Source organism: Saccopteryx bilineata, chromosome 2 (genome assembly GCF_036850765.1).
Source record: "Saccopteryx bilineata isolate mSacBil1 chromosome 2, mSacBil1_pri_phased_curated, whole genome shotgun sequence".
NCBI classification, from domain to species: domain Eukaryota; kingdom Metazoa; phylum Chordata; class Mammalia; order Chiroptera; family Emballonuridae; genus Saccopteryx; species Saccopteryx bilineata.
The window spans coordinates 32,938,159-32,963,971 of NC_089491.1; the positions used below are offsets into that span (position 1 = coordinate 32,938,159).

The window sequence follows — 25,813 nt, forward strand, 5'->3', positions numbered from 1 at the left end:
CGCTTGATTGATAGCTCCAATGGCTGGGTAAGGTGCCCCGTTCACGGAGAGAATCTCCTGACTAGGAAAGACAGGTTTGGCGCCCCTCCCAGACTATGGCACGGGGCCCGCGGCTTCTCAGAGCACGCCGGTGGTCGCCGGCACGGATGTGGCCGCTCGGGGCGCGCGCGCGGCTTCCCAGAGCACTCCGGAGGTCGCCGGCACGGATGTGGCCGCTCGGGGCGCGCGCGCGGCTTCCCAGAGCACTCCGGAGGTCGCCGGCACGGATGTGGCCGCTCGGGGCGCGCGCGCGGCTTCCCAGAGCACTCCGGAGGTCGCCGGCACGGATGTGGCCGCTCGGGGCGCGCGCGCGGCTTCCCAGAGCACTCCGGAGGTCGCCGGCACGGATGTGGCCGCTCGGGGCGCGCGCGCGCGGCCCCTCAGAACGCGGTTGGGGGGGGGGGGCGCGTGGCCTCTCAGAGCACGCCCGCGGCTGTGGGCACTCCCCGGGACACGGCAAGTGCGGGGGGCGTGCGGCTTCTCAGAGCAGGCTGGTGTTTGCTGGCACTCCCCAGGACGGGGCGCGGGCAGCTGCACGCGTGGGTTGACTCACCACAGGCGTATTCCCTCCTCAGCAACAGTCCTTTTGCTTTCAGTGTGTGTGTGGAATTCTAGGATGCTCCGAAGATAAATTTTTCTGTTTCTAGTTGACAAATTTGTTGAGATTTTGGGGAGATCTGTCGGTCGCGCTGCTCACGGCGCCATCTTCGTGACGTCACTCCTTACTTATTCTTATATACATATTTGAAGACCAAAAACACTGTACAGCGTTTAAAATAAATTTACTCCATGCTTGTTTGTAGAATCAAAAGCCGTGTTCTCTAAAGCAGTGCTTTTTAAACTTTCATGTACATAGGAGTCACTTGTGGATGTTGTCAAAGTGGATATTCTGATTCAGTAGGTCTGGGTTGTCCTGATAGTCTGCATTTTTCACGAGTTCTCAGGTGATGCCATAGCTGCTGGTTCAGGGACCATTATTTGAATATCAAGATTTTAAGGTGTTGATCTTTAAAAACAAACAAACTTGCACACTGAAAATACTTCCTTGTTTTCTAAACTGTTTGACTAAGATTTTCTGATAAGACACTTAAAGCAAAATCTAGCAAATGTTTTTGTGACTATAAATCTTGCTAATAGAAATTATATTTAATGGCATCATCTACCTGATACTTGATTAGCTTCTGATCCTGAAAGTCCCAAATCATTTATTTTCATGACTGAAATAACAATCTTGAAATAGTATAGTACAAAAAGCATTAGGGTTTTATCCATTAATGTAGCATAGCTGTTCTTAAATGTGGGTGTTCTATGTTCTGAAGTATCTGGAAATCATGCCAGAGAACGGCTCAGGGAACCAGAAGGTATTACTAGGTATTCATGAGGGCTCTTAAACAGTGAGGTAGAGGGGTTTCTGCTGTCAGTGGGAAGATCACTTCTGAGATCCCCTCTAAATCTGAGTCTGTGAATCATCACCTAAAAAAAGTGCTTTTTGCCACTACATAATTAAAAACAAAGTTCAATATAGACTTCATCTCTATTTGATAACCTTACTGTCTTCAAACACGTTAAAAATGTTTGTTGACTATTTCCATTTCTGAACATCTTTCCTTTTTTCTCAACTTCAACAATGCCCCTAAATTTCTAATATAATCTCCCCATTCATTCATTTGGCACGTATTTTAGTGCTTATTTATACAAATAGGTTACTGTAGTAAGTGATCTGTTGGGTACAAATTTGAGTAAGATACAGCCTCTGTTTTCAAGGTACTCAGAGTCACCTACATGAGGTAAGTAGCACAAATAACTTGTGTGGAAAGTAATATTAACACAAAAAGTGCTCTGAGGGTTCAGAGGAGAGAGAAGTGTATCACTATTGTCTGGGACCATAAGGAAAGCATTTAGAAAAACAAAAAGATAGCTTTTGAATTTGGTCTTGAAAACTAGACAGGTTTTCCCAGCTGCCTAAGTAGAGGAAATTGCATGAGCCAAGTATGGAGGCAGAGAAGAAGACAGGGTAGCTGCCTTGTTGCATGCTTGGATTTGTAACTTACAGGATTTGGCCCATTTGTGAGTTACCCTTGAAGGGTCATGTAGTAATTTTTCTGAGTTACTGATTTTATACCTTTTCTAAGAGCTTTATGTTTGAGGTCAATGAGGGAGGCTAGTGATTGATTTAGCATTGTATCTTAGCTCCTGTTTATTATTCTTGTTTTACTCTCATTCCATCTTTTATTTTACTGTATTTTTTATGGGAGGGCATTATATGTTTATTAATAATTTAGGATTTGTGAAGAGCTTGTTATAATTCCTCTCAATTGCCAAGGGATTGCTGCAAATAGGGTGGCCATATAATTTATTGCCCAAACCAGGACCCTTTGGAAAGGGGTAATAATGTTAATAATATTTCAGAGTAGCAGGCATAAACCAGGGTTGTCTCAAGCCAGAGTATATGGTCAACTAGATTGGTTATTCTAACTATAGTTTATGTTGGTTGGAGTATAGAGTAGGATGTGATTTAGGAAAGCTATTGTTAGTCAAATAAGTTTGTAAATATGCTGTATATGTTTGCTAGCTTATAGTTTGCATTGGATGTGGGAGATAGGCTGTAAGCTGGCAAGGTCCTTATAGCCTCAGGCTTAGTTTTAAGACTAAGCCTTTCCCACCCTTTTAATACTAAGATCTTTTCAAGATCCTTCTAGAGATCTTCTCAAAACTAAGCTTTCCCCCACACCCTTGACTGTTGCATGATGTGGGGTGGTGCACTCTTATGAGGAATCCCATTTATGCCTCAGATAAGTGGTTTTGTATCAGAGGCTTCCTTATTTGCATATTGGCTTTGTTGGTCAAATAAGTTTGTAAATATAATGTACATGTTTGCTAGCTTATAGTTTGCATTGGGAGTGGGACAGGCTGTAAACAGGCAGGGTCGTCATAGCCTAAGGCTTAGTTTTAAGACTAAACTTTTTCCCGCACCCTTGGCTGTTGCATGATGTGGGGTGGTGCACTCTCATGAGGAATCCCATTATGCCTCAGATAAGTGACTATGTATCAGAGACTTCCTTGTTTGTATATTGGATTAAAGGTTTTGATTTCTACACTATTAAATGGGGCAGAGGAGCCATGCAGGAGGAGAGCAGAGAAAGGCCATGTGGAGGAGAGGAGAAGCAGCCAAGATGGCAGCCAGTTTGTGCAGAGAGAAGGAGATGGGGAACAGAAGTGAGTAAGGCTGGTGAGATAGAAACCTTTGATTCTAGGAAACTCGGATGACGCAGTGGTTTTGGGAGCCCTGAATAGAAAGAGAAGTGTTTTCCCACTGTGTATTTCTTGCCCGCCGGGTGCAAGCTAGGATTAAAGGTAATGCCCACCAGTTCTTGGCTCCATTGTTTTATTACCGTCTGTCTGAATCAAATGCAAACCTGCACGGGCCAGGCAGCTGTGTTGGTGGCTGCGGCTCCTGGCTTTATATTTGGTGTAGTCTGTGGCAGGATTCAATACATTTCGGTATGGAGCCACCACCACCTTTGAGCAGTGGAGTAGAGGACTGGCTGCTGTTATGGTTCCCCTTGGCTGTTCTTTTGGGGACCGTAGGCTGGCTGACTTTTACAGCCATGCGTGAGGAAACCAAGAGCTCTGTAGAAGAGGCTGCCCAGGACCTGCAAACCAAGCAGCAGAAGGAGGTGAAGCAAAATTGAGAGAAAGAGATGCCGACTCTGGAGCTGGAGCAAGCACCGCAGGAGGCCGACCAGGTTTGTGAGATTCATTTGGAAATGGAGCAGCTGCTGGAGAAGGAATCGCAGGTTTGTGAGTTGCAGATTTCCCTGGACGTTGTGGAGAGCCAGCAGTGGCAGAAGGCTGGCGCTGATGCTGGGGCTGGGGCTGCAAGGCCTGTGGAGCAGGCGACGGCGGCCCAGGGCTCAAGCCCAGCAGCAGGAGATGGTGTTTTCAGTTCCTCTTTGGAGGATGGGGAGAATTGGTCTGGAGTTGCGATCCGCAGTCTCCAGAAGGTGAGAGCCCATCAGCAAGAAGTACCTACTACGCCCCTGGTAGGTCTGTGATTTTGGGACATAGGGGCGAATGTCATCATGCTCTCCAGAGCAGAGATGGAAATACTGACTGCCATTGCCACGTGCTCCTCCTTGGGACAGTGTAAGACCTGCCAGGATAGCAGGGATGAGGGGGGTGGCTGAGGCTCCATGTGTGTGGACTGATTCCTGGACTACAACCAGAGTGGGCACTGGCTCCTTTGTTGGATGGACTTACAGATTTTGGACAATGTGAAATACCCTGATGGGGCTGGGGGTGGCTTTGCTGGAGGCCCTCCCCCTGCCCTGGGAAGCTTTTCTCATACAGGCTTAAAGGTTTTAACTTTCTACACTCTAAAATGAAGCAGACCAGGGGCTCTCACTTGCTCAGTTTCTGCCATTAGCACTGCAGAGGAGAGGCAGCCAAGATGGCGGAGTGCTGAAGGAGAAGCCAGTCTATGCAGAGTTAGTGCAAAGAGAAAATGGGGAACAGAGGTGAATAAGGCTGGTGGGGCCTTTGATTCTAAGAATACTCGGATGAGTCAGTGGCTTTGGGAGCCCTGAATGGAAAGGGAAGTTTTTTTCCCACTGTGTGTATTTACTCGCCCGCCGGATGCAAGCTAGGATTAAACCTAATGGCCCACCAGTTCTTGGCTCTGTTGTTTCATTACCGTCTGTTCGAATCAAATGCGAACCTGCATGGGCCTGGCAGCTGTGTTGGTGGCCCCAGCTACTGGCCATACAGCTATGTAGTTTGTGAATGGTCCTAAATGCTAGGTTAATGAGGCTTTTCTATTATAGACAATTGAAAACCCTTGGAGTGTTTATTGGGCAGAGGAATTAATATGTGCAAATCAGCATTCAGAAAGATTAGTTTGGCCTTTACGGGCAGGTTGGATTGAAGGGAATGTCACAGTAGTTCTCATTAAGGGTATATTCAAATGGTAAAACTTAGTCTTAATGTACTAGAAAATTTTATTTATAAAATTGTGAACACAGAAGCTTTAATAATTCACTTTCAGTATTTGTTATTGATGTTAGTTCACACTTCTGAAGGAGATCATGTTGGGTTACTGACTTACTCAGTTAAAATTTTTTTTTTTTTTAAATCACACTGGGGCTTAGCAGTGAGTGTCAGAGCATTTTGTATATTTATATATTAATACTGTAATGAAGTTTGACTTAACATTGAGAGAGATAGTGCTTAATAAAAAGTCTTTTCAAAATTTATTTTTAAAATACTATCTTTTATCATGTAATCAAATTTTCCTTGTGTCTTTGTAGGGCCCATAGCTGCCATTGTGGCCATTCACATGTAGGTTCTCATTAAATTCAGGCAGATGGTAAAGAAATGGCAGAGTTGGAGGATGGTAGGCCATTCTGTTTATTGGTGTCTCACCAAGACAGGCAAGCCACAAGAGAAGCCATGGAGGGCCAGGGGTCAGGGAGGAGAGAACAAAGAAATCTTCCTGCACTGCTCCTTGGAGGGGGAAGAATCTGCCTTCCAGTAAACAGTAGCAATACAACGGCCCCTCCCAATCAGGAAGGCAACCTGCAACCTCACAAACCACTATACCTGGCGTTGCCCAGCCCCCATTGCAAACTACAAACGCGCAAACATCTACATCATATTTACAAACTTACTTGACCAACAGTCTTGTTTCAACCTGACAGCTAATCTAGAGAGAATTATAATTTCACAGTAACTCCTACTTCCCTAGTCTACATTTTTCCTTTTTCTTTCGTTATGGAGCAGATCAGGGTTTTGAGAAAGAACCAGGAAAAACACAAAGCTTCATGGAAGAGGGAATCTGTGATTGAAGGAGGATTGATTATGCAGTGGTGGAGAAGAGGACACTTCCAAGAGAGTGAACTGTGTACACTGAGGGACAGAAGCAGAAAAATTGTGGTGCATGTTTTGGGAAAAGCAATTGGCTGCTAGGTGGCTTCAAAAATGCTAAGGAAATACACCCATTGTACTGGCATCACTAGCCAGCTAGGGGGTCATGGAGGGCCTGGGGAAATTTAAGGAGAGGAAAGCTTTTTAGTTTCAAAGATGCCTTAATGTTTAAAACCCATATAATGGAAGAAAATAATCTTTACTAGCTGAAGAAGCTCCTATTTAATTTTTTTAAATGAATTTGGGTGCAATATTCACCATTTCAGTGATGTGTCTTTTTTTTTTTTGATGTGCCTTTTTTTTTATGTACCTTTTATATAAGAGTGTATTACTAGACATATCTGAGATAGAATGTTTATAATACTTGGTACAATAAGTGCATGTGGAAGGAATTATCTGATGAATTGTAGAAGATTGGCAATGCCGCTCAGTTTTTTTGGCAAGAAAATGAGCTAATGAACTGAAGAGAATGACTAATTTGTAAAATAGTTTCTGTTTATGTCTATATATTTACATATGTTGTCAAAATATTCCAGCTTTAGAGGTCGTTTTCTCTGTGATTACTAAGATCTTCTATTCAAATTTCTGTGTAGATTTTTGTTATTTCTTTCTATAAAATAAATTTAAAATCTTACTTCAGGTCAAATTTAAAAATTAAATTAATGATTCCCCTTATTCCTTCATGGTTTAGGGCTACTTGTCTTTATTTTACTTAAATGTTATAGCATTTGACACATAAAGCTGTTTCCCCAGGAGAGTCTTGTTTCTGCCCGGGCTGACATGAAAAGAAGCAATTTGTCAGACCAGTGGAGCTTGCTAACAAAAATAAACAACCTGTCTGTCCCTTAATACTGCATATTAATAGAAATGTTAATGATGAACACCTCCTTTATGCCCTACTGGGAGGCAAGATTATTGGGTCAGAGACTATTTCCATGCTTTGGGCCATCTTAACCACAATAGTTAGCTGAACAGTCTTATCAGTTGCATGCTTATTAGCACAATATTTAAGTAATTATTACCATTTAATACAGCCAAATTGATCATTTTTTGCGTTACCTAGCATATAAAAGCAATTAAATTTAGAATATATATAGTTCTTGTAAGGTATTTTTCCCCACCGAGAAGGAAGGAAGGGGGCCGAGCCATGAAGTGTGGAATAATAAAAGGCTTTATTGAGTACAGAGTGCACATCCCACCCGACGAGGTTCCCTGAACCTGAGGAAAGATGGAGGCCAAGGAAGTCGCAAGGAGTGACCCGCGTGGGAGATATTTAAAGGGTCCCTAGGTGGTCGAGCTAATATGACGTGGTGAAATCTCGCTGGCTGACGGACGGTCGCTTTTTTCAAAGGACTCCTGGGAAGTTTCTTTTGGCGCGCTTGGTTGTGGGCGGTCCCAGCCAAAGTTCCTGGGCCTTCCCCCATTATCCACTGACCTTACAGTTCTCTGTAAACATATATTTTGATAGGCAATAATTATTTAAAAATGGGCTTCCTTGTATTGTACAATTAAGATCATTATCATATCTTTATTTTCCATACTTTTTTTCTCTCGTTACACCACCATTAGTTTGAGAGCTCCTTCAGGCTTCAGGCAGAGCATACCTACACCTTTCATGCTGAATTTGTGCCCAGTAGACACTCTATAAATGACTGTGGGGTTATTTAATGACTTGACTTTGGTAATGACAAACTTTGTTGCTTTATGATATTTTTGCATCATCTTCTTGAATTATTTTTCAATACACAGTCTTGCTGACCAATATAATTGGGTTTGTTAAAAACAAGACAAAGGGCCCAAAATGGAGTCACTTATGCCAAGCCCTATATCACTAAACTGCGAATTATAGTTTCGGGTCTCATAAATGGAATCTTAACCAGTCAATCAGGAATTGCCTGATCAGCACTAGTTAGGTTATCTGCTTGACAAATTCTTGCCATCCCCTAAAGACAAGTTAACTTTGCAATAACCAGCCAGCCACTATTTTGCCTAGTATAATTTCCTTATTCCCACCGCCTGCTGCCTTGTAAGTCTTGCATTTTGTATATCTTCTTGGAGCTCATTTTCATCTGTTGTACCGGATGATGCCTGATTTGAATTGTTACTTACTCAAATAAATTCTTAAACATTATAATAGGCCTCAGTTTACCTTTTAAAGATTACACAGTTATCTAGAGCTGGCCATATCCTGATGGGGGAAGGGATATGTTAATTGAGGTATGGATAGTAAGTAATGACTAGTAAAAGTCAGATCTTTATAGTTTTTGAGGTGTTGAAAATGAAATTAGTTATATATTCAGGTATTTTAAATTATCTGGCTTTTAGGATAGCATAATTTATTGGTTGCTAGCAGAAATACTAGTTAGCTATTACCTACACTATTGTGGTAACTTAAAAAAAAGACTAGTATTATTCTTAGGCTTTTTCTGAGAAATGAAAAAAATTATAGAACTGTTTCAAATAATCAGCTGGAATTATTTACATATCAGCATCAAACATGTCTCCTGATACCATTTAAAAATATAATTGTAGGTGAATTATAAAATTTTTGAGTTGTAACTGTTGGGAGTACTGAAGTGTCCATGAATGGGTGGGCAGAGGAGTAGTCTTTAGTACTTTGATTAGGTCCTGACATTAGTTGTCACTCAAAAAAGTGGAATGGTTCAGTGAAGAAATTTCCATACATAAACTCTGGTTTGAACTCTGGTTTAAAATAAGTGAACAGTTACTAGTTTAGTTTAACATTGTACTTTTTCTTTGTTTTGTGGATAGCAAGCTGAGATTTTCTTTGATACTCTTGAACTTTATGTTTCAGACACATTAAAGTGGAAGCAAAACATTCTTATTCTCTTTTTAATAGCCTCTCACTTAACATACTGTTACCAGCAGTGAGTGAAGGCAAGGCAAGAAGGGCTTTTGGATCGCAATTTGAAGTCTTTTTGAATTTTCTCTATTATTTGTTTTGTCTTGGAAACATGGCAGGATAGATTCAAGTAACTCAGCTTTGGTTTTTATATTCTTTCAAAACTGATAATTATCTGGCAATTTTTTCTTTGTGGTGCTGAGAGATAAAATTGTTGAAAATATTTAAAACTGACTAAATTTTCAATTTACTTAATTTATATATATATTTAGAAATAACTTTTTTTTATATATTTGAAAGTAAAGAAAGTCTTATTTGACCAGTTTCCAGGCTTGAGAAATTGTACTTCTCTAATTTCATTGATCCAATGGAGGGTTAGAGTAGATAATAAAGATTAAAACCAATTGATGGATGGTTTTGTAACTAACAAAAGGTACCAGCTTAGTCATAACTTTTCTTTTTAGACTTTCTGCATTGTTTGCCTTTTGTGGAAACATTTATTAATTTCACTGTTTTGAAATTTCCAGGTAACTTGGATTTTTACTCCTGTAACAACAGAAATAACAAGTCTTGATACAGAGAATATAGATGACATTTTAAGTAAGTACTTCGATATTTTTTTTTTTTATTTCTTGGCATTTTATTTTTTTATTGGGATGACACTGGTTCACAAAACCATACAGGTTTCAAGTGTACAACTCAATATAACACCATCGACACTCTGCATCATGCATCTTCTGCCCAAACAGTGTCTCTTTTCGGTCTCCATCTTCTCCACCTTGGCCCAGCTCCCCCCACCCCCAACCCCCTTTCCCTCTGCCATCATGTTGTCTGTGTCTGTGTGTTATGTATATATGGTTTTTAACTAATCCATTCACCTTCTTCCATAAATTTTACGTACATTTCTTTGATATTTTAAAGTATACTTTCTCCTCTATAAAGAGTTTGTATACAAAAACAAAGTATCATTTATCTAGAACAATTGGCATTCTAAGGGTGTTACAAGTAAACTTTTAGTCCTGTTTTATTTCTTTGCCTTGTTATAAATACCACTCCTAACAATTCTTAAAGTATTTTGCTAAAGCTTACTTAGAGGCCAACAGTTTTCACTGTGCAGTACTAATGTTAATGACTTTAGGACACAGCTAGAATTTTTTGTCTTTTTAAACTTTTAACTGTCACCTATCTGATCTCCTTTATTGTTATTGATCCGATTAGTTCAATAAGTGTTTTACTGAACTTTGCTGACAGTGTGCTTGTGGGTATAGTTAACTTTGGGGAAACATTTCTTGTTCTTAACAGTAGTAGAGGGAAGATGGAGATGTGGTTTACAGATAATCACAATTTAGGAGATTTAAGAAAATCTACAATGTGCATAAATGATTTTTTTAAGCACTCCATTTTAACCCACTGATTTGAGCAGAACAAAACCAAAAATAATTATTCATTGAGTATCATAATTGTTTTATGTTCTTGGAACTGGTTTTAAGTACTAAAAGTCTACCCCCATGTTATGCGATCTCTTAGAGCCATGATGGCAAACCTTTTTATAAAAACTGCCCACTTTTGCAGTGCCTGTTAACCTGGTCCCTCCCTCCCACTAGTGGGTGTTCCAGCTTTCATGGTGGGCTGTAGCGGAGCAACCAAACAGCGCCGTGATTGGCCCGCCATGAAAGCTGGACCACCCACTAGTGGAGGGGGACCGGGTTGACCAGCACTGCAAAAGTGGGCGATTTTTATAAAAAGGTTGCCATTACGGTCTTAGAGCAATGGTTCTGTAAACTTTAGTATAGATCAAAATCACTTGAAGGACTTATTACTCTCTGTACTGCAGGCCTGGCCCCAGTTTCTGGTATAAAACTGCTAGACTCCACCTAAGAATTTGCATTCTCTAAGTGCCTGTGTGATGCTGGTGCTTCTTGGCCCAGGGCCCACAATTTGTGAAAGGTAAAAAAGGAAGAAGAGAATTGACACATATTATCTTTTACTCTTCCAAATCTAGAATATCTGTGTGTTTTACTTTTATGAATACTTGAGGAGTTTCTCTTTATATTAAGTTTAGGGGAAAGGACAATATATCTTCCTCATGTCTTCGTATTCAGATATTCAAATAATACTGTTATTTTTGAAACAGAAAATAACTCTTAAGTAGATAGAAACCAGAAAAAGTACATTTTACCCAATACTATTATTAGTAGAATACTTGTTGCAACTATAAGGGGCATCTGAGCTTAGTTATACAGGTTTGTTATGTGAAACAGGATTTTACTTGCGGAGTTGATTGTTATTCATAAATATGGAAGGTCAAAAATGGATTATTGCCCTGGCCGGTTGGCCCAGTGGTAGAGCATCGGCCTGGCGTGCAGAAGTCCCGGGTTCGATTCCCGGCCAGGGCACACAGGAGAAGCGCCCATTTGCTTCTCCACCCCTCCCCCTCTCCTTCCTCTCTGTCTCTCTCTTTCCCTCCTGCAGCGAGGCTCCATTGGAGCAAAGATGGCCCTGGCGCTGGGGATGGCTCCTTGGCCTCTGCCCCAGGTGCTGGAGTGGCTCTGGTTGCAACAGAGCAACGCCCCGGAGGGGCGGAGCATCGCCCCCTGGTGGGCAGAGCGTCGCCCCCTGGTGGGCGTGCCGGGTGGATCCCGGTTGGGCGCATGCGGGAGTCTGTCTATCCCCATTTCCAGCTTCAGAAAAATACCAAAAAAAAAAAAAAAAAAAAAAGGATTATTAAAATCCAGATCGTTCCACTTCACTTTTCATGAGAGTAGGTTATTTGCTTGCCTGATTGGGGTCTGTTTCGCCTTTTGTTTTATATAGTCATTCCATGCAGGTTTAAAGATGGAGCATATAGAGAGGAACAGAACTCCCACAAATTATATAAATTGTCCATGACTATGTATGTGTTTCTGAGCAAGAAGTAACTTGTCATTGTGTATTTTTAGTGGGCCCTTAAACAATAGAAAAAGACCATGGTGAAAACCACATCTTTAATTATGTCAGAATTATATAGACACAAATAACTTAGGTTGTTTGGTTTTGTTTTTTCAATTTCAGACAATGCTGATGTTGCATTAGTAAATTTTTATGCTGACTGGTAAGTAATAATCTTATTTCTGTGGTTTAACTCGCTAAAGGTAAATTTTTCTTTGCTAGAAAGGGGTGAGTGGGGAAGCCTTTTTTTGTGAGACAATACTCCATATACAAAATCAATTAGGGTTTATTCATAAATGAAGAAGCTTAATTTTGTGAGCATATGTGTTTTAAGAGAGAAATATACCTAATTCCATATCCCACATCTTAAAATAAAACATATAACATAAAGACTCAAATCTCTGTCACACACACACACACACACACGCACATGCACATACATGCGCACATGAGCGAGAGTACATATTACAATTCTGTATTTTTCCTGATTGAGGAAGCAGATCAGTGGGGCAATATTTAGAGGTGAGGATGTGAGTTTGGCAAGTTTTGAAGGAAAAACAGTATTAACATTTTTAAAACATATACCATCTATTACTACTTCTAGGAAGCTTCCTTCCCTGTGTGAATCAGATTGTCTTCTGTGTTTTTGTTAGTACCCTTTGTACCTCTTACTTTTTCTTACTACATTGTTCTGTCTCTTATCTTTGTTTGTGTCCTAGGAAACAACCTGTGAGAGCAGAGATAATGTCTTTACTCAGTATTCCCAGCATCTATAACAAGAGCATAGTAGGCAGTAGATGTTCAAGACTGTGGCATTGGGCCCTGGCCAGTTGGCTCAGCAGTAGAGTGTCTGCCCGGCGAGTGGAAGTCCCGGGTTCGATTCCTAGTCAGGGCACACAGGAGAAGTGCCCATCTGCTTCTCCACCCCTCCCCTTCTCCTTCCTCTCTCTCCTCTTTTTTCCCCTCCTGCAGCCAAGGCTCCATTGGAGCAAAGTTGGCCAGGGCACTGAGGATGTGAGGATGGCTCCATGACCTCCGCCTCAGGTACTAGAATGGCTCCGGCAGCAAGGAAGCAATGCCCCCGATGGGCAGAGTATCGCCCCCTGGTGGTCATGCTGGGTGGATCCTGGTCAGGCGCATGCAGTTTGAAACACTCACATAATCCTTATTCCTAAACAATCTATATTTTATTTGACCCTCTTAGGTTTACTACCTACTAGTTAGCGTTATACTATTTCAAGCCATATTTCTCCAATTTAACTCTATTCCTGGGACAGTCTCCTAATTATTTTTATGTGCCTCTAGACTTGTCTCCATTCTGTTTTCTACAAAGTAAGCCAGAATGGTTTTTCCTAAAATGCAAATTGGATCAGCTTACCCTTCATCTTAAAACCTTAAGTGGTTTTTTTTAGGTAAGTCTTTTATGTGATGGTTGCTTTCTGCCCCTGCAGCTGTGTCTTTAACCTCTCCCACTTTCACATCACATTCTGTTCTGGTTATATTTAATGTCTGTCAGTTTCTGTAATATTCTGTAGTCTTCCATCACCGTTAGTCTTTGTATTTTCTCTGTCTGAATGGCTCACTCTTTTTTTTTTTTTTAACTTTTACCTAGTTATAACGTTTTAATCATCTTTCAAACCTTAGATTAGATGTCACTTTCTCCAGATCAGCTTCCTTTCTCAAGTCAAATTAGGAACCCTTTTTATATCTTGAGTAAAAACACCCTGTATTTACTCAACTGTAACACTCATGTGCTATAGTTGATAGCTCACTGCTATTGTTAACTTTGTGAAAAGTCATCGCATCTTTTTTCAACATTGTCAAGCACTTTGCATAATATTTGGCAGATAAGTATATAATTAATATTTACTGAATGATGTATATGTATTTAATGAACAGATGCTGAGGATATACAGAATAAAATGTCATTTATAAAATGTATAATAAAGATAGCATTTTCAAGATAAATTAGGTAGATGCTTATCTAATCTAATCCTTTAAGAATAAAATTGAGGTCCGGAGGAATAAAGTATTTTCCCAAAGTTACCTGACTAGATTGTGACAGAGTTAAAACTAGAATGCAGTTCTCCTGATTAAGGGGTGTTATGTGTTATAAGAAAGAGAAATAGAACATGCTTCTGACTTGTAAAAACTTAATTGGAAATGTGGGTTAATGGCAGTTTTTTGGGGAAAACATTACCCCCAAAATACTTTGAGTTGTTTATGAATTAGAATTATTTTACTGAGCTGAAAAAAACTTGGGTAATTGACTGTAGGACACAGACATATACTGTATAGCCTCAAAGGCTATATAGTCTGTGTTCCTCTGGAAGATATAAATGTGCCACAGGTTAAGAAAGGATTCTGTAACGGAGCTGCCTAAAAATACTGATATGCCTCAGATGGTAATAAACCATAGTAGGTATGTAATAATGCTGTATGTGCCAGGTTCTTTACAGACATTGTTTTTAATGCTCAGAACTACCTTGCTGGTAGGTATTATAATGTATGTTTTAGGTTGAGGAAATTGAGGCTCAGAAAGGTAATACAGCTAGTAAGTGGTGGAACTGGGATTTAAACTCAGGTATGTCGACTCCAAAGCTTATTATTTTTCTTCACTAGATCTTACTAGTAAGTGCCTCCAAATTGTCCCTGCAAAAAGACTTTGTTGCTCATTTGGCTGATTTGTAAAGGGTTGATTGAAGCATTAAGTTTGATTCAGATGACTCTTAAGGCCCTTTTAATAGATCTGTTGCTATTGTTATGTTTTATAAATACAACTTTACATATGTATGGGAACATGTGTTTGAAGGTTCAGTGATATTGCAGTTGAACTTTTGTTTCATTTTCCCCTTCCACCTTTTGGTTTTAAAACAGGCTTTTCTTTAAACAAGACTCTGTGCTTAAATGCTTACTGGGCACCAAACTAGACAGTCCAGAAAAGGACTCCTTAATGTGTGTCTTTCCCTTTCCCTTAAGCTGGAGTCTGTCTACTGATTCTTTCCGAGGCCATACATATCCTGCTTCCAGGAAACTATTAGTCAGTCTCTACCCTTGTCTTCCTTGCCTTGCAGCACCCTATTTTTAGCAAGCTGCAAGAACCCACAAACCTGTGGTCCTAGCCTTTCTCGTTCCTCCATTCTGTCAGTTTATTCATTTAACAGACATCTATTGAAATGCTTATTAGAATATGTAGTCAAATAAGACACGGTCCCTGATGTCCACAGACCCCACCCACCTATCCCAGATGGGAGAGATTTAAGAATGCTAAAAGAGGAAAGAGCCACTTGAAAGCAAGAGATTGAAGATACAGAGATTGTGTCTCCTTGATATATTCTAGGACATCTCCTTAGGAAGTCAGGTGAGTGGGCTAGAAGAGATACATACACAAAGAAATAGGAAGGAAGTATAAAGTTTGTATCCTTTCACAGGCTTTATGATATTTTTGTTGTATTATAGTTAATATGTATGACCTAATCACATTAAATAGTTCACAGGCTTCACTTAAGTACATTTCTTGGTGCACAAGGGCTCTGGAAGCAATAGTAGCAATTATAGTTTGTTTTTTTTTATTAACAAGTTCTCAATACCCTTTTCATATGAGAATAACTGTTCTAGCCCAGCTGGTTTGTATGCTGATTCTATTCTTTTTTCTTTCTCATCAGGTCCCTTTAATGACTCACAGCCTATATTTGTGAAGTGTTGGCCTGATTAAGGGACAGTCAGAATTACAAGGGTCAAGCTTCTGGAATATTGTGGGGTTTGTACCCCCCCCCCTTTTTTTTTACAGAGGCAGAGATAGACAGGGACAGACAGACAGGAACGAAGAGAGATTAGAAGCATCAATCATCAGTTTCTTGTTGCGCGTTGCGACTTCTTAGTTGTTCATTGATTGCTTTCTCACATGTGCCTTGACCGTGGGCCTTCAGCAGACCGAAACCCCCTGCTGGAGCCAGCGACCTTGGGTCCAAGCTGGTGAGCTCTTTGCTCAAACCAGATGAGCCCGCGCTCAAGCTGGCGACCTCGGGGTCTCGAACCTGGGTCCTTCTGCATCCCAGTCTGATGCTCTATCCACTGCGCCACCACCTGGTCAGGCTTGTACCCCCTTTTAAAAGTAAAAATGAAACAAATAAAAATGACAAAGGAAACATGAACAGGAAGTCTTGTTTAGGAATTGAAGATTTTTTTTTCTCCTGGACTTAATGTATTTAATATGTAATTAATAGATACAAAAGCCATTTTAACCAGGGATAAATTTTGAGGGAAAGCAGTTCATTATATACTATATATCATTTTCATACATCTTATTTATTTATATAGTATGCCAACTTGCCTATGAAATTTGATTGAATTAGTCGGATGAATTGGTCTAATTACAATAAACTTGCCATTTTAAAGATTTTGAACAATAGTCTAAAAATATATTCATTATTTGGAGAAAGCTAATTTCTTTTATAAATGCCTAAGTCTCAGTAGTTGCATGTCCAAGTAGATATACCTTAGATGGCTTATTTCAGGCTTGTTTTATGGCCTTTATGAGAGGTCCTTAGCTGTGTGGTCCATAATATTGGGCATTTTCCTAAAGTGAAAGAAAAAACAAATTATTTTATTTATACAGTCTATGAATTCAGAATTGTCTTCATCTCCAATGAATGACATCAGGATTCATCACTAAACTAACTGTGATTGTCTTAAAAGCTATTTATTGTATATATGCTAAATATCAATGGATAATAACTGAAATGAGATTTTATTGAGTCTGCTTTTCAGTTTTAATTGCTATCTTTCTCTGTGCATAGGTGTCGTTTCAGCCAGATGTTGCATCCAATTTTTGAGGAAGCTTCTAATGTTATTAAGGAAGAGTATCCAAAGGAAAATCAAGTAGTGTTTGCCAGAGTTGATTGTGATCAGCATTGTAAGTACCTCAGTAGGAAGTCTGGAGGAAAGTGTCCCATCCTTACCTCTCTCTTTCTCTGTCTCTGTCTCTGTCTCTCTCTCTCTCTCTCTCTCTCTCACACACACACACACACACACACACACACACACTTCTTTAAAAAATGCTCTGCTTCAAGTGGAGAACAAATCAAAAAAGTACTAGTAACCTTGCTCAAAAATGTTAATATTTAATCTTTTCTTTTTACTTACAAAAACTACTTTCCATTTTTCCTATGTGAAGGGTTTAAAATATTATTACTTTATTTTTTCACTAAAATATAGTACAGCAAGCATATAGGTAGTAAATCATAATTAGCAGTGTTTTCTACCAAAGCTAATACTTAAATCAAATAAAATTGAAATACACTTTTAGGGGAAAAAATGGATATCTGTGGTTTTAGAATCATGCAAAAATTCTATTTGTAGTCATGCCAAATAAAATATATCTTAGATATTTGTGTTTCTGTTACTTGAGATTCTGTTAAGATTGGCTTAGAGTGTCTTTGAGGTGCAAATAGCTGTAGTTACTGTTTATAATTATTGCGAGTGAGAAGCCAAGGTTAGACTCACTGAAAGTTAGCCTCTTGGATTTTGCCATCCTGGTGGAGCATTCGCCATAAAATCATCTTGGGATCCATATACATGACAGATTGCTTTACCATGAGCTAGTGAGCTTGCAGTGGTGTTTCCTTCTGTGTGCCCTCATTGCACTTGAACTTTCTTCGCCATCTTACCAAATTAATTGCCTTTTGTAGTTCTGGTTCATTGTGTCTAGTTTTCTTACCAGTCGCAATGTCAATTCTTCAAAAGTGGGAAATTATTCTTTTCTGTTTTTAGTGTTTTTGTTTTAATCCTTTTTAAGTGGAGACCAAACTACTCACTAATCTCTGAATCTCAAGCATCTGACAGTTTCTGGGAGACAGAGGCTGCTTATTAAAAGCTTGTTGCATTGACTTATTGGTAATTGGACTGAATATAGAACTCTCCCATTCTGCAAATTTTCTGTCTTTTATACTTCAAAATAAGTCTGCGTGTGTATGCCCTAACTTAATTTTACTGATGGGAAAATGGAAATAAAGTGGTTTAACCAATGTCATACAGCTTAATGTCTAATCAAGTGAGATTTAGAATCCAGATGTGACCAAATGTCATCACAGGCTACAGTAAGTTCTCAGTGTCGATAGTTCAGAGACTTTAAGCAAAAGGACATATAAAAAAACCAGTTTTACCTTAGTCTAGTTGATATAAACAAGAATTAAGTTCCTAAGGCATGTCACTAACCTTATAGCAAAACAGAGTTGAACAAAATGATGTTATTCAAGGTCCTGCCATGTTTGCTTCTTTTCTGTTCACTTCAAAAACCATTTTGGAGATTTACCGGTAAAATCCTGTGCTAGATAGAAATGGCTAACCCCAAAGCATTTTGGAATCTTACAAGCCATACCCTGCACTTCTGTCTGCTGAGATTCAGAGCTAGACAGGATGAAGGGAGCAGTGGAAGGTGATTAACACAAACATGGACTTCATCTCCCACCTTTCACTGACAGAACATGTTTTTGATGCGGGCTCTCGTTTCAGATCTATTTTTTAAAAAATTTATTTTAATTTATTGTGTTTACATAGATTTTAGTGTCCCCCCCCGAATACTTTCTTCCCTCCCCCGTGTTCCCCAGTACCTCCCCATAACGCCCTCCCCCCTTCCCTCCAGGATTTGCTTTTCTGCTCTCATCCCTTCCTATCACCCTCTCATCCCCTTTCCCTCTGGATCCTTTGATCCCGCCTCTGTCTCAATTCTGCTCCTCAGTTCATATTGTTCGTTGGATTCCTCAAATGAGTGAGGTCATATGATATTTTCCTTTCTCTGCCTGGCTTATTTCACTCAAAATAATAGTTTCCAGGTCCATCCACGTTGTCGCAAAAGGTAAGATTTACTTTTTCATGGCACCATAGCATTCCATTGTGTATATGTACCATAGCTTCTTAATCTATTCGTCCACTGTCGGACATTTGGGCTGTTTCCAGATCTTGGCTGTTGTAAGTAATGCTGCCATAAACATGAGGGTGCATTTCTCCTTTTGAATCATTTATGTGGTGTTCTTGGGATATATTCCCAAAAGTGGGATGGCTGGGTCAAAAGGCAGTTCGATTTTTAATTTTTTGAGGACTCTCCATACTGTTTTCCACAGTGGCTGCACCAGTCTGCATTCCCACCAGCAGTGCAGGAGGGTTCCCTTTTCTCCACATCCTCGCCAGCACTTATTGTGTGTTGTTTTGTTGATGAGCGCCATTCTGACTGGTGTGAGATGATATCTCATTGTGGTTTTAATTAGCATTTCTCTAATGATTAGTGATGTTGAGCATTTTTTCATATGCCTGTTGGCCATCTGTGTGTCTTCTTTGGAGAAGTGTCTATTCATTTCTTATGCCCATTTCTTGATTGGATTGTTTGTCTTCCTGGTGTTGAGATCTTCCTGGTTTTACAAGATCTTTATAAATTTTGGTTATTAACCCCTTATCAGATGTATTTGTTCTCCCATTGTGTGGTTTGCCTTTTCATTTTGTTTATATCGTCAGATCTTTCTTTTATATATATATATATTTAGACATTATAGTGCAAACAATTCTGAATTTGGATCATAAAATCTGAAATCAAGCTCACAGTCATTGGGAATAAAAATTAACTATTGTATTCTAACTATCATTTATCTTTTAAAGAGATCAACTTTTCAGATGTATCTGGCATGCTGGTAATGTAGTTCTCTTTTAATGGGAATAAATAGTCATACTTCACATCTTTCTGAGCCATTAAAGACATTCACAAAATTAGTTTTTTACTAATGTAAATTATATCTCAGGTATTGTGTATTTTCTCTAAAAATGTATTCTCCTCTGTAATTCTTCACTTTTATTTTTTTTTACAGAGACAGAGAGAGAGTCAGAGAGAGGGATAGATAGGGACAGACAGGAACAGAGAGAAATGAGAAGCATCAATCATCAGTTTTTCGTTGCAACACCTTAGTTGTTCATTGCTTACTTTCTCATATGTGCCTTGACTGTGGGCCTTCAGCAGACCAAGTAACCCCTTGCTCAAGCCAGCGACCTTGGGTCCAAGCTGGTGAGCTTTGCTCAAACCAGATGAGCCCATGCTCAAGTTGGCGACCTCAGGGTCTCGAACCTGGGTCCTCCGCATCCCAGTCAAATGCTCTATACACTGCGCCACTGCCTGGTCAGGCTAATTCTTCACTTTTTAAAAGTAACATTATAAAATCCTTATTGATTTTATATTCTACTCTCTTTAGAGCTGTAAAACAAACTGTACTTTGGGTAACCCCTTATGTGCTAGTTGGATTGTAGAGGTTTGAACTGGATGGACCTTAAGAATCCTGTGGTCTGGACCCTGCTGGTTGGCTCAGTGGTAGAGCGTCGGCCTAGTGTGCGGGGGACCCGGGTTCGATTCCCAGCCAGGGCACACAGGAGAAGCGCCCATTTGCTTCTCCACCCCTCCCCCTCCTTCCTCTCTGTCTCTCTCTTCCCCTCCCGCAGCCAAGGCTCCATTGGAGCAGGGATGGCCCGGGTGCTGGGGATGGCTCCTTGGCCTCTGCCCCAGGCGCTAGAGTGGCTCTGGTCGCGGCAGAGCGACGCCCCGGAGGGGCAGAGCATTGCCCCCGGTGGGCAGAGCTTCGCCCCTGGTGGGCGTGCCGGGTGGATCCTGGTCGGGCGCATGCAGGAGTCTGTCTGACTGTCTCTCCCCGTTTCCAGCTTCAGAAAAATACACACACACACACACACAAAAAGAATCCTGTGGTCTGGAGATGAATGCCTGTTAGATTGTTCTTTGGTAGGATTTTATTTTATTTTTTAATTTTAATTTTAATTTAATTTTTTTTTACAGAGAGTGTCAGAGAAATGAATAGACGGACGGACAGACAGGAACGGAGAGATGAGAAGCATCAATCATTAGTTTTTCGTTGCACTTTGCAACACCTTAGTTGTTCATTGATTGCTTTCCCATATGTGCCTTGACCGCGGGCCTTCAGCAGACCGAGTAACCCCTTACTCAAGCCAGCGAGCTTGGGCTCAGGCTGGTGAGCTTTTTGCTCAAACCAGATGAGCCCTTGCTCAAGCTGGTGACCTTGGGGTCTCGAACCTGGGTTTTCCGCATCCCACTCTGATGCTGTATCCACTGCACCACCGCCTGGTCAGGTCTTTGGTAGGATTTTTTTAAAAATAGATTGTAGGCCCTGGTCAGTTGCTCAGTGGATAGAGCTTTGGCCCGGCATATGCACATTTCAGGTTTGATTCCCGGTCAGGGCACACGAAGCAAACATCTGCTTCTCTACTTCTCCTTCTCCCCCTTCTCTCCATCTTCCCCTCTTGCAGACAGTGGCTCGATGCTTCGAGCGTCAGCCCCAGGCACGGAGAATAGCTCGGTTGGTCCAAGCTTAGTTAATTAGAGCATTGGCCCCACACTGTTTTGCCAGGTGGATCCCGGTCAGGTGCACACGCAGGAGTCTATCTCCCCTTCTCTCACTTAAAAAAAAAAAAATTTAAAATAAATTGTAGAAATTTAAATTATACAATTTAATGTTTTGATACATGTATACATCCATAAAACTGTCACCACAATCAAGATAATCAACATATCTGTCATCGCCCAAATTTTCCTTGTACTCCTTTGTGGTCCTTCTTTCCCTCCATCGATCCTCAGGATACTATGGAACTGCAGATTAGTTTGCATTTTCCAGGCTTTTATGTAAGTGAAATCATACATTATGTGTTCATGTGTGTATATATTTTTTTGACTCTGTGGTTAAGACTGTTGGTGTGTCATTTTTTAAGTGAGAGAGAGAGACAGAGGGACAGGCATAGACTGACAAGAAGGGTGAGAGATGAGAAGCATCAGGTTGTTGTTGCAGCACTTTAGTTGTTTGTTGATTGCTTTCTCATACATGCCTTGACCAGATGGCTCCAGCTGAGCCCGTGACCCCTTGCTCAAGCCAGCAACCTTGGGCTCAAGCCAGCGACCATGCATGGGGTCCTGTCTATGATCCCATGCTATAGCTGGCGAACCTGCGCTCAAGCTGGTGAGACGGTGCTCAAGCTGGTGATCTCAGAGTTTCCAACCCGGGTCCTCAGTGTCCCAGTTCAATGCTCCACTGCACCACCGCCTCATCAGGCTGTCATTCATTTTTATTCACTGAGTGTCGTTCCATTGTATGGTGTTATATATACCACAATTTGTTTAACTGTTCAATTCTTAACAGACATAGGGGTTGTTTCCCATTTCAGGCTGTTACAAATAAGGCTGCCATGAACATTCAGGTACAACTCTGTACATATGAGTTCATTTATCCTGAGCATAAACCTAACTGTGAAATATCTAGATCATATGGTAGGTGTATGTTTACCTTTAAGAAACTGACAATTGTTTTCCAAAATATTTCTACTATTTTACATTTCTACAAGCAGCATCTGAGCATTCCAGTTGTTCCACATTCTTGCAAACACTTGGTATGGTCAGTGTATTTTAATTTTATCTATCTTAGATTATTAATAGTTGTAATATTTACTTACTGGATTTTGAGAGCTTTTTATATTTTATGAATACAAATTTTTTTTCAAATATACAATTTGCTAATATATTCTTCCACTCTATTCTAAAAGTGTCTTAAATTGTGGTAAAATATACAGAACATAAGATGTAACATCTTTACCATTTTAAAATGTACAGTTCAGTAGCATTAAGTATATTCACATTGTTGTATAACCAATTACCAGAAGTTCATCTTGCACAACTGACATGCTATACTCATTAAAAACAACTTCCTATTGCCTCCTCCCTCATCCCTTGGTAACCACCATTTTACTTTTTGCTTCTGTAAATTTGACTATGCTATTCAATAGATACTTCATGTAAGTGAAATCACACAGTGCTTGTCTTTAGTGACTGGCTTATTTTACTTAGCATAATGTCTTCAAGGTTCATCCATGCTGTAGCACATGTCAGAATCTCCTTCAATTTTAAGGCTGAATAATATTCTATTGTATCTATATGCTACATATTGTTTATCCATTCACTTGTCTATGGTGCTTGAGTTACTTCTATCTCTTGGCTGTTGTGAATAATGCTGCTATGAACATGGGTATATACAACTATCTCTTTAAGACTCTGCTTTTACTTCTTTTGGATATACACACAGAAGTGGAATTGCTGAATCATATGGTACTTCTATTTTTTAATTGTTGAAGTCCAGTTTATCCTTTCTTAAAACATGATTTTGATGCTGTACCTAAGAAATTTTTGCATCACCCAAGATCACAGATATTCTGCTATGTTTTTCTTTATAAATTGTATGAAGTTTTATATTTAGATCTGTGATCCATTTGGAGTTTTTATATGTGGCACAGTATTTGGATTGGAGTTCATTTTTTACATATAATTATCAAGCTGTCCTGACACTATTTGTTGAAACTGGCCCTTCACTAAATGACTGCATCTGTGTCAAAATCAACTGACTATATATACATGTGAATCTATTTCTGGTCTCTCTATTCTGTACTGATGATCTGTTTGTCTATGTTCATACTAATGGCACACTTTCTAGATTACTTTAGCTTTAAAAGTCTTGAGGTCAGTGGTGTAAATCGACCGACTTTGTACTTTTTTTTTTGGTTTGGCTTTTCTGGTTGCGTTGTATTTTTGTCTGACTTCTAGCTTGTCAGTTTCTAATATGTAGTTTTTCATCCCACATGTCTTTCATATCTTAACAGATTTATTCCCACATATTTTTTATGCTATTGTATATATTTTTAAAATAAACAATTCTTACTGTAGAAATATAGAAAACTTAGCAATGATAGTAGAGAGTTCCCTTATACTTCTTACCCAGTATGTCCTAATGTTGATATCTTATATTTCATGGTACATTTGTCAAAACTACAAAATTAACACTGGTACGTTATTATGGACTAAACTGGAGACTGTATTGAAATTTTATCAATTGTGCCACTCATGTCCTTTTTTGTTGGATGTTGCATTTAGCCATCATGTCTGTTTAGTTACCTTTGATCTTTCCATTTCTCATGCTTTCCCTTTTTTTTAACACGTTGACAGTTTTGAGGATATTGATCAGGTCTTTTGTAGAATGTCCCTCATTTTGTTAGTCTGGTATCAGTCTCAGACGTTTTTTGCGAGATCTAGGTCTAAGTATTTCTTATTTTTTGATACTATTATAAATGATTTTTTTAAGCTTTAATTCAGGCATCCCCAAACTACGGCCTGCGGGCTGCATGCAGCCCCCTGAGGCCATTTATCCGGCCCCCCACCGCACTTCCGGAAGGGCCACCTCTTTCATTGGTGGTCAGTGAGAGGAGCACTGTATGTGGCGGCCCTCCAACGGTCTGAGGGACAGTGAACTGGCCCTCTGTGTAAAAAGTTTGGGGACCCCTGCTTTAATTTCTGGTTGTTTGTTGCCAATATATAGAAATACAATTTATTTTTGTCTATTGATCTTATATATAAATACTTACTAGTTCTAATAAATTTTATGTAGCTCCCATAAGATTTTCTACTCAGGCAGTTATGTTGTATGCAAATGAAAACATGTTACCTTTGGCCAGTTGGCTCAATGGTAGAGCATCAGCCCAGGTTCAATCCCTGGCCAGGGCACACAGCAGGAGCACCCATCTGCTTCTCCCCCCTTCTCTCCTTCCCTTTTTCTCTCTCTCTTCCCCTCCCACAGCCGACGCTCTATTGGAGCAAAGTTGACCCAGGCACTGAGGATGGCTCCATGGCCATCTGCCTCAGGCGCTAGAATGGCTCCGGTTGCCATGGAGCAATGCCCCAGATGGGCAGAGCATCGCCCCCTAGTGGGCATGCCAGGTGTATTTCAGTCAGGCACATGCGGTAGTCTTGTCTGTCAACCTCCCCGCTTCTCACTTCAGGAAAATACCAAAACAAAAACAAAACCATTTTATATCCTTCTGTGGTCTGTATTTACAGTATTCTTTCTAGCTAAGTGTATCTATTTGATGCTTCAGGATTAGTTTTTGTAAGTCAGAAAATTTTTATGAAGCTTCCTAGCAAAGGCAGAGAGTGACCTGAGCATCAAAATATGACCTGCTCACAGAAATCTCTTTCTTATTAATCACCTGTCTGGCTTTGTGGCAGCCTACTCTGCTCTGCCCTCGGATATTTGAGTCTTTTTGCCTTCCTTGTCACTCACTGTTTTACCCAGACCTTTCATTCATTGTAATAGTGTTAAATTTCTTGGAGAGAGGCCCTGGCCGGTTGGCTCAGTGGTAGAGCATCGGCCTGGCGTGCGGAAGTCCTGGGTTCGATTCCAGGCCAGGGCACACAGGAGAAGCACCTATCTGCTTCTCCACACCCCCCCCCCCCCGTCTCTCTCTTTCCCTCCCACAGCCGAGGCTCCATTGGAGCAAAAGATGACCCGGTCGCTGGGGATGGCTCCTTGGCCTCTGCCCTAGGCGCTAGAGTGGCTCTGGTTGCAACAGAGCGACGCCCCGGATGGGCAGAGCATCTCCCCCTGGTGGGCATGCTGGGTGGATCCCAGTCGGGCGCATGCGGGAGTCTGTCTGACTGCTTCCCCGTTTCCAGCTTCAGAAAAATAAAAAAAAATAAAAAATATAAAAATAAAAATAAATAAATAAATTTCTTGGAGAGAAAAAAACTAGTTGATGGCAATGCAGATGGTAGGTTCTAGAGATATTGCAATGAGCCAGACAAACCCAGAAAGGTAAGGGCAATAAATAAATACTCATCTAAATACTCATCTGCTCTTGTGATACTGTTCTGAAGTGAAGGTCTCATGTGCTGTGAGATAATATGAGTCTAACGTAGTCTGGGGGGATAGAGAAGACCTCCCTGAGACAATGAAACAATACTGGAATGAAGAGGTGGAATTTTTAAGGGGAAGAAAAGTGTTTTAAAAGAAGTGAAGTTTCTGAGGTAGGAATGAACATTGGACTTTCAGAGAGCTGGAGTATATTATTGTTTACAGATGAAGACACTGAAAGGCTTAGAGAAGCTGAGTAACTTACCAAGGTTAATGGTAAATGGAGGAGGCTAGACTGCAACCCAGGAACGGACAGCTTTTTGTATTTTTC

The 25,813-nt window shown here is 40.3% G+C and overlaps 1 protein-coding gene across 1 annotated transcript in view; it reads left to right on the top strand.

Annotated features, from left to right (window-relative positions):
• Window positions 1-25,813, top strand: part of ERP44 (endoplasmic reticulum protein 44) — a 99,309-nt gene that overhangs the window by 42,177 nt on the left and 31,319 nt on the right. The window contains exons 2-4 of the mRNA XM_066256654.1: window positions 9,352-9,424; window positions 11,876-11,915; window positions 16,552-16,667. Of these exons, the coding sequence (XP_066112751.1) occupies window positions 9,352-9,424; window positions 11,876-11,915; window positions 16,552-16,667 (229 nt within the window). The remainder of the gene's footprint in view (window positions 1-9,351; window positions 9,425-11,875; window positions 11,916-16,551; window positions 16,668-25,813) is intronic.